The following is a 12,465-nucleotide window of genomic DNA, read 5'->3' as shown; positions in this document are numbered from 1 at the left end:
CTGTACAAGCAGGAAGGTGATACCTCAGAGCTGCAATCAAGAAAAACAACAACTCATTGGTGACCTGTACTGGGGTACTGTGCCACCCTAGGTCAATTTTTTTTGCGACCTTGACATCAATCTAAATGTTTACTGTACCACTCTCAATCAAAAATTTGAAAGTTCACTATTTGAGCTTTTTTTTTCCTGGCCAGAAAAATCCTCAACCTTTGCATCAATTTAATTTGCAATAATCGCAACTTGATGAAGGTTTTTGAATTTGTGCTCATTGAATGGTAATAGACAAACACACCTGCAGAGAGAAAATTAATCAACTAATAACTAATCTACTGTCCAGAGTCTTATTCCTTAATCTGGGACAAACTATATGGATTTTCACAGCTTTTGTTCAACACAGCAAGTCTAAAAGTTGTCATAATGAAGCTGATCATGTTAATGATTTCTAAAAGCAATGTAAACATTTATTTTTTTTTATAGCTTAAATACCAGCTGACTGCACCTCTGCAAACCTACACACCAGTAAAGGTGATGCTGACAAGTGACTTTGCAGGGAGCTGGCACATCTAGAACAGGGTTCAAACCGAGAGTGAGATGATACATTACAGACAAATCCCAAGCATCCAACAGTCAAGACAGTGACTGAAGCTCCTAAGACAGAAGATAAACTCTATACCCATCAGACATAATTATCAGCTTGGTTCCTACTAGGCAACCAACCAATTTAAAGAAACCAGACCAGTTCTGCTAAGAACAGTCATCAAATGTCCAGGCAGTATGTCAGTAGTTTGTTTAAGGCTACAAAAAGCATTTGGTTTTTCTGCAACTTGCTGATGGACATTTACCCAGTTATTAGAGGGTGTTATTTATGAGTATACCTGAGAAATGTATAACTTGTTTTGATTAGAGAAAATTCACAATAAATAAAAACTTCCAAACATTTCCTGTTTTTTTTTATATAAAAAAAAGGGGTGATGGGAATGTTAGATAAAAAATCTGCTTTTTTGAACTCTATATCAAGTTATAATGTGTTTTCTTCATCACAAGCATACCTGGAGTGTCGCTTTGATTCTTTCATGCATGTTTGAGAAATCCTTAAGTCTCCCGTGGCAGACATTCGGGGGTTCCTAAATGCCTGCTCACAAATGTGCCGATTATTTACGGGAGCCTTGGAGCTCCCGTCCCGCAGAGCACTCCTCCCTCACAACTCCACAACAAGAAAGCAAATTTAAAATGGGGCTAATTAGTCCACATGTCCAATTCAAGTTTAACCAAAACAAAGAAACTGCGTGTAAGGTTGCCCCACATGGACAACCTGAACTTTTTCACCACATTTAGACATTCTGTAAACAAATAAATCTTCATCTTTTTAACAAATTATTGCCCAGGAGGAATAAAACCACTTACAACATAATAGATTCATCTAAATAAAAATCATTTATTTGTCATTAATATTATATTTATCATATTATCTAGAGTCCACCATGCCATCAGATCTGGAGTAGTGCTAAGACGCCTGTGGTCTGTTGGGGAGGAGGAAGATGGAAAGGCAAAGATGGGCAGGGAAAGAAAAATAAAAAAAATCAGACCTCCTGTTCATTCTCCATGCTGATGCAGTCAAGGAAGAAGGAAACATAAAAGTGGGGATGAAAGGATGACAAACAAGAGGACTTTAAATGTCTTCGTTGACCTACATGAGACCCAGACAGGACGGGACAGGAAGCAGTCAAAGGAGTGGGGAGCAGCAGCTTCGAGGTCATTGGTCAAATTGCCAGACGGGAAACCAGGACGAGCCAATCACAAACCGACACAGAGGAAGAGGAGGAGGGCGGGTTTTTTTGTGTTTGTTTCTGCATCTGTTTGTGTTTGGAGACGTGTGCTTGCATTGACGTTTGTCCGTGTGAACATTTCTGTGAATGTGTAAACTGGTCCGAGTCGCTTTGAGCCATTTGTTGCTGTACACTTCGTCACAAGTTTCTGACACAAGCGGTTTCAAAGTTGAGGTAACAGACATCCATCTTCCTTCCACTTCTGTGAAAAGAGCAAAAGAGAGCAATCGATTACAAGAAAGCTCTCCTCTGACGGCGCCATGGCTCTTTAGCGGCATCATGATGGTGTTATCCAGTTGATGATCCAGAAAACTGTTCAAAAAGCTGAATTGTTCTTAGTAGCAGTCAGCTGCATCCGAGGCCAAGCTGCAAGGCAACATTTGCTTTTTATTCCAGTATTATAGGTCTTACTGACCTATAGCGCCCTCTAGAGATAAAAGGAAGAAGCTCTGGAGGAATCTTTTAGGCATGACAAATGAGACCAAATGAGTAGTGGTAACTTTTTAGAGTTCACTGACATGATTCAAGAACACGGGTCCTCCTTCCATTGAGATAAAGACAAACAAATATAAACTTAGTGAAATTAAAGAGAATAACATCAGGCAGCCAAAATAAGAATGACTATTTCTTTGATTTGTTTTTGTCTAAACCAAGTCGATAGCTTTGGTAATGTTTTTTTTTTTAATGACATAAAATAATAATAATAAAAAAATGAAGGACCACTGATTTTAATGATTACACCTACAAACAAATCACTGAGTCACTGAGCAATTTGAACGGGAGGCTCTGAATGCCACGTTAGTTATAAGGAGCCCGAAACTGAACCAGTAAAACTTGAACAATAAATCAATAGCGAAAACATAATAAATACATTATACTCTAAGTCACTGCTTTTAACAAAGAAACACTTATTTTATTGATTATTCTTGACAAAAAAATAATTAGATCTCTGTAAAAAAAATGTTAGTTATCAGCTTCAACTCCCAGAAAATGTCTGAAATATTGAAAATCACCTATCAACAACACTTTTAGAAGAGCAACAATTTCCAGAAGATCAGACACATCCACTCTAGAACAAACTAAGCCATTGCGTCTGACATTTTTCACAATGAGAAAAAAAAATTAAACAGTAAGTAATATTAAACAACATTTACCTTTCATCGTGCTGTACTGTTGCCACTAGAAACCATGTTGTTGTCAGAGTTTGATAGAGACTGCTCCTTTACTACAGGATCTGCAGGGACAAAAAAGGGAGCCACTTTCAGTTTTGCACATTTGCTCAATTAGATCAGCCCCACCAGATTTTTGGTGAACTACTGAAAGTGTAGATATGATGCTTACAGAAGTAGGGGTGTTCCATGGCCTCGGTGGCTGTCAGTCTCTGTTGGTGGTCGTAGCGGAGCAGCTTATCCAGCAGGTCCAGAGCTTCAGGACTCACTAAATGCTGGTTCTCAGTCTGCACAAACTGTTCCCATCGCTTCCTGCTCTGCCTACACAGACAGAAATAAAGGATGCACACATTTACAAAGCTTAGTAAAAGTTTGAACGAATATTACACCAGATCATTCATGATTAGTCAAATATTAAGGCTTCTTTTTCGCAGGTCAAGAAGCTCATCTGAGCTGCAGGTGGAAAGCCCAGACTAGCTCATTACCATCAGTGTAGCAAGAGATTGCTGCTCTGCAGCAGACAGGTGTGTCTTATAGCAATGCAATGGAACAACATCACCAACAACCTTACGAAGAAATGGTTTCTGTCCATCAATCTGGGAAGGATTACTTGGCTGTTTCTGAATAATTCAAAGTCTATGATTCTCAAGGGGAGGAAAGATTACCTTCAAGTGGAAATCCTTTAATACAGTTACAGACATACTTAGGAATGGATGTGTCACCAAGTACAACTACAACATTTGGGGAAAACTAAGCCAAATGTATGAGTGCAAACACCTTGTATCAACTGTCAACAAAGGACTGGAGGGGTGATAATATGGGCTTGTCTTGCAACCACAGGAACTGGGCACTTTGCAGTCATTGAATCAATCCAAATCAACTCTGAACGTCTGTATAAGAGGGTATTCCACAGTGAAATACGTGAAATCAGCTATCAGTTCACCTGATAGCTGAAGCTTGGCCCAAACTGGGCTAAAAATAAGACAATGACACCAAACAGAGTGACAGAACTACTGCTGAGGATGGCTGAAAAAGACAAGTCAAGATTTTCCAATAGCCTAGTCAAAGTACAGACCTCAGCAGGATTGAACTGTTGTAATGAGACAAATTGAATGACAATATAAGAAAATGATAAACAGCTACTTCTAGTTATTGCTGCCGAATCTCGAGAAAATTTCAAGTAAGTTTTTGTTGATTGTGATGCCACTTTTAAAGAGTTAGTTTTTGTTCATTCTTCACACATTTTCCTCATTTAAAGACTTGGTGGGGACCAGAGGATTTTTCATTTTGTGCTGTGGGTTCTCAGGGATTATACTCTACATGAAACAGTATTGCTCTGTTTTTGAATTGACTGCATTCACTTTCTATAACAAATGGTGTTTAATCCTGTGCAGCTAGCTGTCTCTGGAGTTGCTTGTGGACATTTCCAGCAGCTGTGCCTCTGAGCAGTCTGAGGACAGTCAGGTGTGGAGTGGACTTACTGTCCTAGCAGGTCTTTGAAGCGCGGGTCCAGTTCGATGTGATATTTCCGCAGGTAACCAAACAGCTCGTCGGTCCCCAGGACTTTGGCAATTCTCACCAGCTGCAAACCAAAACCAAACAGAATCAGACCATAAACCTTTTAAAAACAAGACTTCTAAAAAACATTTTCCTTCGATTATCAGTTTATCACCCACTGTGATGGGTGGTAAACTGATAATAATGAGCGTTCCGCTGTGTTCAGGTCAGGTACCTGGTCGTAATTGTCTTGTCCGTGGAAGAATGGTTCTTTCTGAAAGATCATGCTGGCCAGCATGCATCCCAGACTCCACATGTCTAAACTGTAGTCATACATCTGCAACACAAAGACACCCAGCTGATGAAAAGAACAGGAGGCATCAGACCCAACCCTGTGCGACAATATGGACTCAGAGACAACATTTAATAAACAAATCATCTCTGCCTTGCAGATAAAGCCACTTTGGTTGAGACAACCTGCAGATAAACAATGCATGCAGACGTCTTTACTTCCTGCTTTAAGTCTCTTTCTAAACACCTTTTCTCACAAACCCAATGGCCCAGTTTCAGTCAACATCCTCCTTAATAGCCCTAATTTTATGAAGGTTTTAATATTTTTTTAATTTCTTGGTTTTATGTGTTTTGTAAAGAGCTTTGGGCAAACCTGTTGGTTTGTAAATGTATTTTATAAATAAGCTGTTTGGTTTCAGGTTGATGCTACCTGGTAGTCCACCAGAAGTTCGGGGCCTTTAAAGTATCGAGAGGCCACTCTGACGTTGTACTCCTGGGACGGGTGGTAAAACTCTGCCAGCCCCCAGTCTATAAGGCGTAGCTGTAGAGGAAACACAATAGAATCATTCCTTTGTTGAACAGCAAACGAACACATCAGCACCTCTAACACATGCAGCCGCAGAATTCCTGTGTTCATCTGCTGCCCCCTGCTGGACAAAGCAAACTCATGCTTTTGCTCAGCTAGGACTAAAATCTCCAGTAGTTTTCTTAGAAAGTCGTCACCAGTTGTTCAAACCCCACAAACCTTTACAATGAGATGCAGCGTGCTGAATCATAACACACTGCCACGTTGTACTGGTGCATTAAAAAAAGTGTATAAAACCAGGAACAACAACTGCCACCAAATTCTACAACCTTGAATTTCATTTGGTACTAAAGGCACTCTGAGGGAACAAGTCGACAGAAATGAACAAAAACCCTCAAAGGGCGGAGTTTCTAACCACAAAGGCAATATCTAGCGGAAATAATCTAAAGTCATAAATAGAAAAGTGTCAAGTTGAGGCTTTCAATACAATGGATCCTGTATGTTTGTGGTAGCATCATGCTGTGGGACAGCGTGGATGGAATAATGGAAAAAACAGGACTACATGTTTGTACATGTAAATGAACCAATTCTACAAAAGAGGAGCTCAAATATCCGATCAGAATTATCCCTGAAGGCTACAGAAAGTCTGGGGATGACTTTCAAACCTGCCAGGGAACATTTGACTCAATTTTAGTGAGTACAGGCACTTAATTAGGCAGCCATGTATATTTCTCACCTCAGTTTCAGCACCCAGTTCTTGTTTTAAATCACCTTTGCAGATGACTACTTTTGAAAAAGTGATTATTACATTTGATAAATGCAGCAGACTCAGTTCCATGTACTTCTCAAGAAACTTTATCCACAATTCAGGCATTTTGAAAATTGGAGCATTTCTTCAAACTGTGTCTGTTCTTTCAGGCGCTCCTCTCACATTGAGAAAACAGGGACATTCATTAAATGGGAAAATGTTTGTTGTAACAACAGGAAGCTTGTTTATTCAGATGGAAATGACCTCCGCTCTTGTTTTAATAATCTAACTCCAAATGCACCCACACGAGGGCTGAAAGCTCGCATTAATGCAATACCTGCTCCTCTTCAAAATGGGGGAAAAACACAATAAAAGCCGCAGAGGAAAATAAACCGGGAGCTTCAGCAGCAGGATGACAGATAATATTCAGCGTGTGGGGGGGTTCAGTGGAGGAAACGAAAACAAATGGGAGGCTATTTAAAGCACCACCTACCTTTCTTAACTGGTGGTCGATCATCACGTTGTGAGGTTTGACGTCGCGGTGCATGATTCCCATACTGTGACAGTAATCCAGAGCCTGGTGGTGGAACACGGAAAAAAGAAGTAAAATAAAAGAGAGGAACTGAGATCTGATCTCAATGAGGGAACGGAGAGGGGGAGGAAGGCGTAGTAAGCACATCTCACCTTCAGTAGTTCGTACATGTAGAAACGAATGTCATAATCTGTCAACTTCTGGTACAACTCCTGCAGAGATGAAACAAAAGCTGCATCAGGGCGGCTGCTGTAGCAAAATCTAACTAAAGAATGGCAGAAAGGAGACAGCATCAAGAGGAAAAGGGAGGCGGAGATTGTACCTTAAAGTCTGTGTTATTGATGGATTCAAACACGAGTGCCGGAGTCCTCGACTGCATGGCCACCAGAGAGACAGAGAGTCAGAAAAACAGACAGAAGCTGCTGAAGCTCCGTTTCAATCAAACTGCTCAAAACTATAAACCATAAATGTTCATTTTCTTGCTCCCGGTTCGCTTACAGGAACAGACACACAAAAGAGATCCTGCTGCAGCGCTGCAGAGAGTCCTGGCTGAGTGAGAGCTTAAAAAATATTCTTCCTTCCTGAGCTCTTCATAATATTTTCACTCCAAACAAAAAAGTTCAAGTTCACTTGTTCTTGTTCTCTAGTTTTTGACCGAGTCCAGCATCAAAGAAATGTGCTTGTAAGCACACGCCGACTAAACACGCAACATATCAAAGTTTTTTTTTTTAGCAATCTGTCTCTCAACAGCTTTCCAGTTCTTGGTAAAATAAAGATTTGTCTGAGTTGAAAAAGGTCATCCAAAAGCATGTCAGAGCCCAAATGCTCGTTTTGTCCTCAAAATACAATAAAAAACTTAAATAAACACACTTAGCCAGGCGAGTTTCCAAGCAACTCAATAGTCGAGCTTAAAGTGTCATCTTATTTTGCACACAGAATATCTCCAGTGACTTCAATATCAAAATGTGTTAGTACTACTTTACAAGTAGACTCTCTTTATGGATGTCATACGTTTTAATTTCATCACAAACTGAAGGCTCTAAAAGCTTAAGGCGACTGAAAAAAATCATATTGGTGCATCGCAAAAGTAGCAAAACGTCTGATTATTAACCCCCAAAATTGTAATTCACTCAAATATTCCATTCCCAACACCAGCTCTTAATCTGATCTGTATTTCCATAAAAAAATAAATACAAATTAAAAACCATAAGACGAGCAGGCCTACCACCGGGTCTTTGACTGTGTCCACGAGACGGATTATGTTGGTCCCCCCTCGCAGGTTTTCCAGGATCTTTATCTCTCGCTTGATCTTCTTCTTCTTGACAGGCTGAATCGATGGATGAAAAGCAAAAATAAATAAAATTAACAATTTAATGGCGAAGTCTCAAATGGGGAGACGAAGAAGCAAAATTACATTAATATGGGAGAGCAGAAATGTTTGCCAACATGCAGTTTCAGGAATCTGCTGATGCTGCTCTCCTCAGCGCTGCTGCTCTCTGCTCTCCTCAGCATCTTTCTCCTTCAGCTCCACACTCACATTTAACTGACTGACGGCTAATCCTCGCCTCTCGGCTGAGACACCTCCTCTTATTTTTGGGTCATCTTGTAATCTTTGCGGCTGAACGGGAACTGGAGCAGCACAGAAGCTTATTTCAGTGGTTATTTTAAAGAAATAACCCTTTAAGGACCCCATATAGTGACAATTTCATTGCTAAATATTACAATGAGCTGAGAAAAATTGCGTATTTCTTCATTCATTGTTACTCTTTCATTATGATGCTTCCAAAACATTCTATGGCCTTCAGTTAGTTGGACACAGAGACTCCATCCAGCAAGCAGAATATATTATTTGCATGAAAATTGTACGTTCCTGACACTTGGATTATAATTACCTACAAAAACTGCACTCCACAGAATTCTTTGCAACACTAATATCACACAGACTGAAACAGTAATGTGTGATATCTTGCCTGGCTCTAGTGAGCGCCTTTATAAAAGCAGGAGTTTGGGCATCTTGCTAGTTTAACGCATACAGTTGTTTGCTAACACCACACCAAGATGGAGAGACATCAGTAACAATCACAAAGAAGAAATTAATGCTGATCATCTATCTGGAAAATGTGATAGAGCAATTTCCCATCCATTTTTTTTTAATTCATATTTTGATAGTGAGAAAAAGCATTTCCAAGAGGAAAACATCTTTTAAAAAGCTGCCAATCCTCCCAGGAATCAATCTGTGAGCAATTTCACATCAACAATTAAAAAGTGCAAAACTGAATGAAACTGCAAAGCACCAAAGGGCCCGATATCAGCCTCTGCATCCCTCAGTTTACATGTTAAATGACAACATTCATGACAAGACAAGCAGGAAAAGCCTGAACAGGGTCTGCTTGTTCGGAATACAAAGTGCCAGGCACGGCGGTGGTAAGATGATAATTTGGGTCTGCTTTGCCTCTCTCAGTCAACCCTAAAGTCTCCTGCACATTAATGTGTGCTGGAGTCAGATGTGAGGCCTTGTGTCTGAAAGCAGAGCGGGTCTTTATTCCTCCACAGAACTTTGATGAAGATGGATATAAAATGCCTTCAGGTTATTTCTATTGAAGGTGGCGTCTACAGGCTGTTGAATCGTGGGGTGTACTTAATTTGTAGCAGCAGTGCAAAACTTGTTTTGCCCGTCAGGCTAGACTGAAATCAAGTAGACCCTTGTAAGAACCAGATCATTAAATTAAAGCCCGTCCAGACACCCAGACCCTTGTCTGCTGATGCTCATCTGCGAAACAACCGACCAATCACAGCGGAGTAGGACACCTTTAACACTGACCCACTTCAGCACTGAAACCTACAGACTGAAAACATTTGTAGAAAGTAATCATCTGGCTGCACAAGAACCATAGCCAAGTTGGTTTATTTGCTTACATGTGCAGATATGCAGCAACAATCTATGGCTGTGTTTTTAATCTTCTGCTCGGATTTCCAACAGCAGCGGGAGAGGTTCGTTCGTCTGCAATTAGAGCCAAAGCTGCGACTACAGACAGACTTCCTGTTCAAGCTGTAAAATGGCAGCTCCTGAAATGCTTGACTCTTTGAGTCTGGCTTACTGGAGAATTTATTTTGCATCTCGAAGATTTTAGATTAATTTGTTTTTATCTTAAAACCCCCAAATGTCATCTCCAGGTTTCATGTTCTGCAAAAAAAACATCTGACTAAAACTCAACAAAATTAAATTCATCATCTCCTGACCATTAAAGATCAAAGCCTGAAAAGATGAGGATGTAACATATAAAATATATACCTGGATTTTTATTTGATTTTATTACTGGCCATTTGACTAGTCAGCTATTTTGGTACGTCCAGGAGAGACTGTCCAGTTCAGTCCCTAAATGTTTTAAGGCAAGAACCAACATACGGTCCCCCTGGTGGGTTCTGTATCCACATCTCCTTCACATTAGGCATTCCTAATCAGACACTCAAACTACCCCAAATCAACCCTTCAGATGTGGAACCGCAAGGACTCAACTATGAGATCTCCAGTTTATCTCTAATGCTGAGTAAGCCAGCTGTCTGGAGGGTCTCATTTTTCACAGGTAAGGGGTGGAATGTGGATGGACCAGAGCATCAACCACATTACTGCAGACAACATCCAGATCTGTCCAGTCATCTCCTCTGCAATCCTCCAGTAAAATTACTATTTTGCACACAGACAAATAATAATTCAGCTTGTTTAAGCAATTTAGGGTTTTTTTAGTCCATACTTATCTGGTCCTGGACAATGTCAAATTTTATAAATCCAAAAAACTTTGGATTTTTTGGATTGTTTTTCAACAGTACCAAGAAATAGTGTGGAAAATGGATCCCAAAACAAATCACATGCTGCATGCCTGTCTGTGTCAAATCACAAAGGGGCATTTACTTTTATCTGTCAAGACTCAGTATCCAAAAGAGTCTCTATTGCATGATTGAAAGATGAAAGATGTGCAGAAGTGTTTGCTTTAACCTCCAGCAGGCCTTTGGGTCAACCTTAGACAAGACTTAGGAATTTGGAGGAAAAGACTTAGTGAGGAGGAAACAGGTGCAGAAAACAACTCAACAACTGGAAACTGACAGAAAAACCACATGCATCAGTTTTTTCTGTTGCACTTTTTTCTTCCACCAAACTTCCCATTAATATGTTTGATACAGGCTGTTCACCCTGTGAACATCCTGTTTCTTCAGCAATGACCTTTTGTGTTTGACCCTCCTTGTGGGGAGTGTCAGTGACTGTCAAGTCAGCGATGTTCCCCTGGAATGTGCATGTCATGGCAAAACATTTCTGAACTAAAAAGTCACTTTTATATAGTGTTTAATTTTAATATGATATGATTCTGAATTCATGAAATAATTCCCAATTGATTTTTCTTTTTTCTAATTTTGGCTGCAGCAGTATGAGACTTGCTCACCTTGAGGATCTTGACCACAACCTTCTCATTGTTAGTGATGTTGATAGCCTCGAACACCTCACTGTACTTCCCTCTGCCCAGCTTACGGACCAGCTGGTAGTCCTCCTGGTTGCTGCAGAGACAAACAGAAGAGCAGCATGTGTGACAAAAATCACACACAAAAAAAGTATTGTTTAGGCTCTGCGTGAAATCAGGTCTTCTGTGGCAAAATCTCATCCACAGATAAGGAGTTTCTGGCTCAGATCTCAGGGCATTTAGACAACAGACACGGAGGAAAGGACAGAGATGCGGGGGAACGAAGTGTCAGACAGACTGGAGGACAACCGTGGTGTCATCACACCCTCACAGCTCCGTGTTTAATAATAAACCCCCATCTGCCACAATTTCCCCTCCGCAATCTCCACACAGATGAATACAGCTAAGCTGAAATATCCTTACTTCCAGTTTGGAACATGGGCCTCGTAGTCCCAGTACTCCCGGCTCTTCAGGGTGTTGACGTCTGCGTACACACGGGCCTTGCTCCCGGCCACCGGACCCGGCATGGTGGGACCCGTGGCTCGGACGCCGCGGGTCGGGCGTCACGGAGGCCTGCCGCGGTGTGGATGGTTGGACCGACTCTGGGAAGCTGGTGAGGATTTAAGGAACGGTGGGGCAGCTGCGTGTGGGAGGAAAGTGGAACACGCCAGCCAGCTGGTTTGCAGAGAGGAGAGGAAAAATCAGACTTGAGGACCAGAGATGTCCGCGGGGGTCGTCGCAGGCTGTAGTCGCCTTGAAGCGCTGCTTGATCGGATTATTAAAGGCAACAGACCCGATGAAGGTTTATAATAGAAGTAGGAGATGATGGTGCTACACACAGGGATGTGGACCAGGCGGCATCGGGGCTGCTGAGGTAGAGAGGAGGCGGACCCTAAAAAAGCAGAAGAGGAGCAGAGAAAAGGAGGCTTCTGATCGGGATTCCTGCACCGAATGATGGACGATGATAGGCGGGATGCCCCCGGAGCTCCAGAGCCAGCTAATCAATCAACGCTCGATATGACAGATCGGTAGCGGGGTCGACCAGAGGCGGAGAGGGGGCGGTGGAAGCCGCAGCGAAGATCGATGTTGTTAGCTCACGGTAGCGCCGAGATGTCGCACCGTAGGGGAGCGCTCGGCTCCGGGTACGAACATCAGCGGAGCCCGCGTCATGTGCAAGCGGCTGTGCGGGGCAAGCGGGACCTTGTCTTCCCGGTGCCGCACGCAAACTTCAGGGGCCCGGGTTTCGGGAGTTAGCTCGGCAGCCTATGGACCTCCCCGGTGGTGGAGAACGCAGGAAGGGAGGCGGAGCGGGCGAAGGAGGAGCAGGAGGGAGGGAGATACCCGGGATGTGAAACCGCTGGTATCCGGGGTAAACTGCGCCATGCGTCAAGTGTCAACAAGGCCGCAGCGCCATCTGGTGACAGG

At 42.1% G+C, this 12,465-nt stretch overlaps 1 protein-coding gene across 2 annotated transcripts; it reads right to left on the bottom strand.

Annotated features, from left to right (window-relative positions):
* Window positions 1-1,411: 1,411 nt before the first annotated feature.
* csnk2a2 (casein kinase 2 alpha 2) lies at window positions 1,412-12,389 on the bottom strand. 2 transcript variants are annotated; one of them, XM_023326104.1, is made up of 13 exons: window positions 11,834-12,389; window positions 11,464-11,715; window positions 11,026-11,137; window positions 7,815-7,916; window positions 6,912-6,962; window positions 6,742-6,801; window positions 6,551-6,634; window positions 5,214-5,324; window positions 4,728-4,829; window positions 4,477-4,577; window positions 3,168-3,316; window positions 2,981-3,060; window positions 1,412-2,028 (listed from the first exon to the last, which is right to left on the bottom strand). In XM_023326104.1, the coding sequence occupies exons 2-12, from the start codon at window positions 11,565-11,567 to the stop codon at window positions 2,984-2,986; spliced, it is 1,053 nt and encodes a 350-aa protein (XP_023181872.1). In that variant the 5' UTR covers window positions 11,568-11,715; window positions 11,834-12,389; the 3' UTR covers window positions 1,412-2,028; window positions 2,981-2,983. The 2 variants fall into 2 exon arrangements, with proteins under 2 accessions (XP_023181872.1, XP_005796289.1); XM_005796232.3 differs by having other exon boundaries at window positions 11,464-12,389.
* Window positions 12,390-12,465: the final 76 nt, after the last annotated feature.

The sequence above is a fragment of the Xiphophorus maculatus genome, chromosome 2 (genome assembly GCF_002775205.1).
Source record: "Xiphophorus maculatus strain JP 163 A chromosome 2, X_maculatus-5.0-male, whole genome shotgun sequence".
Classification (NCBI taxonomy): Eukaryota; Metazoa; Chordata; class Actinopteri; order Cyprinodontiformes; family Poeciliidae; genus Xiphophorus; species Xiphophorus maculatus.
Note: the sequence above shows the minus strand (reverse complement) of the source record. Positions and strands in the feature narration are given on the sequence as shown.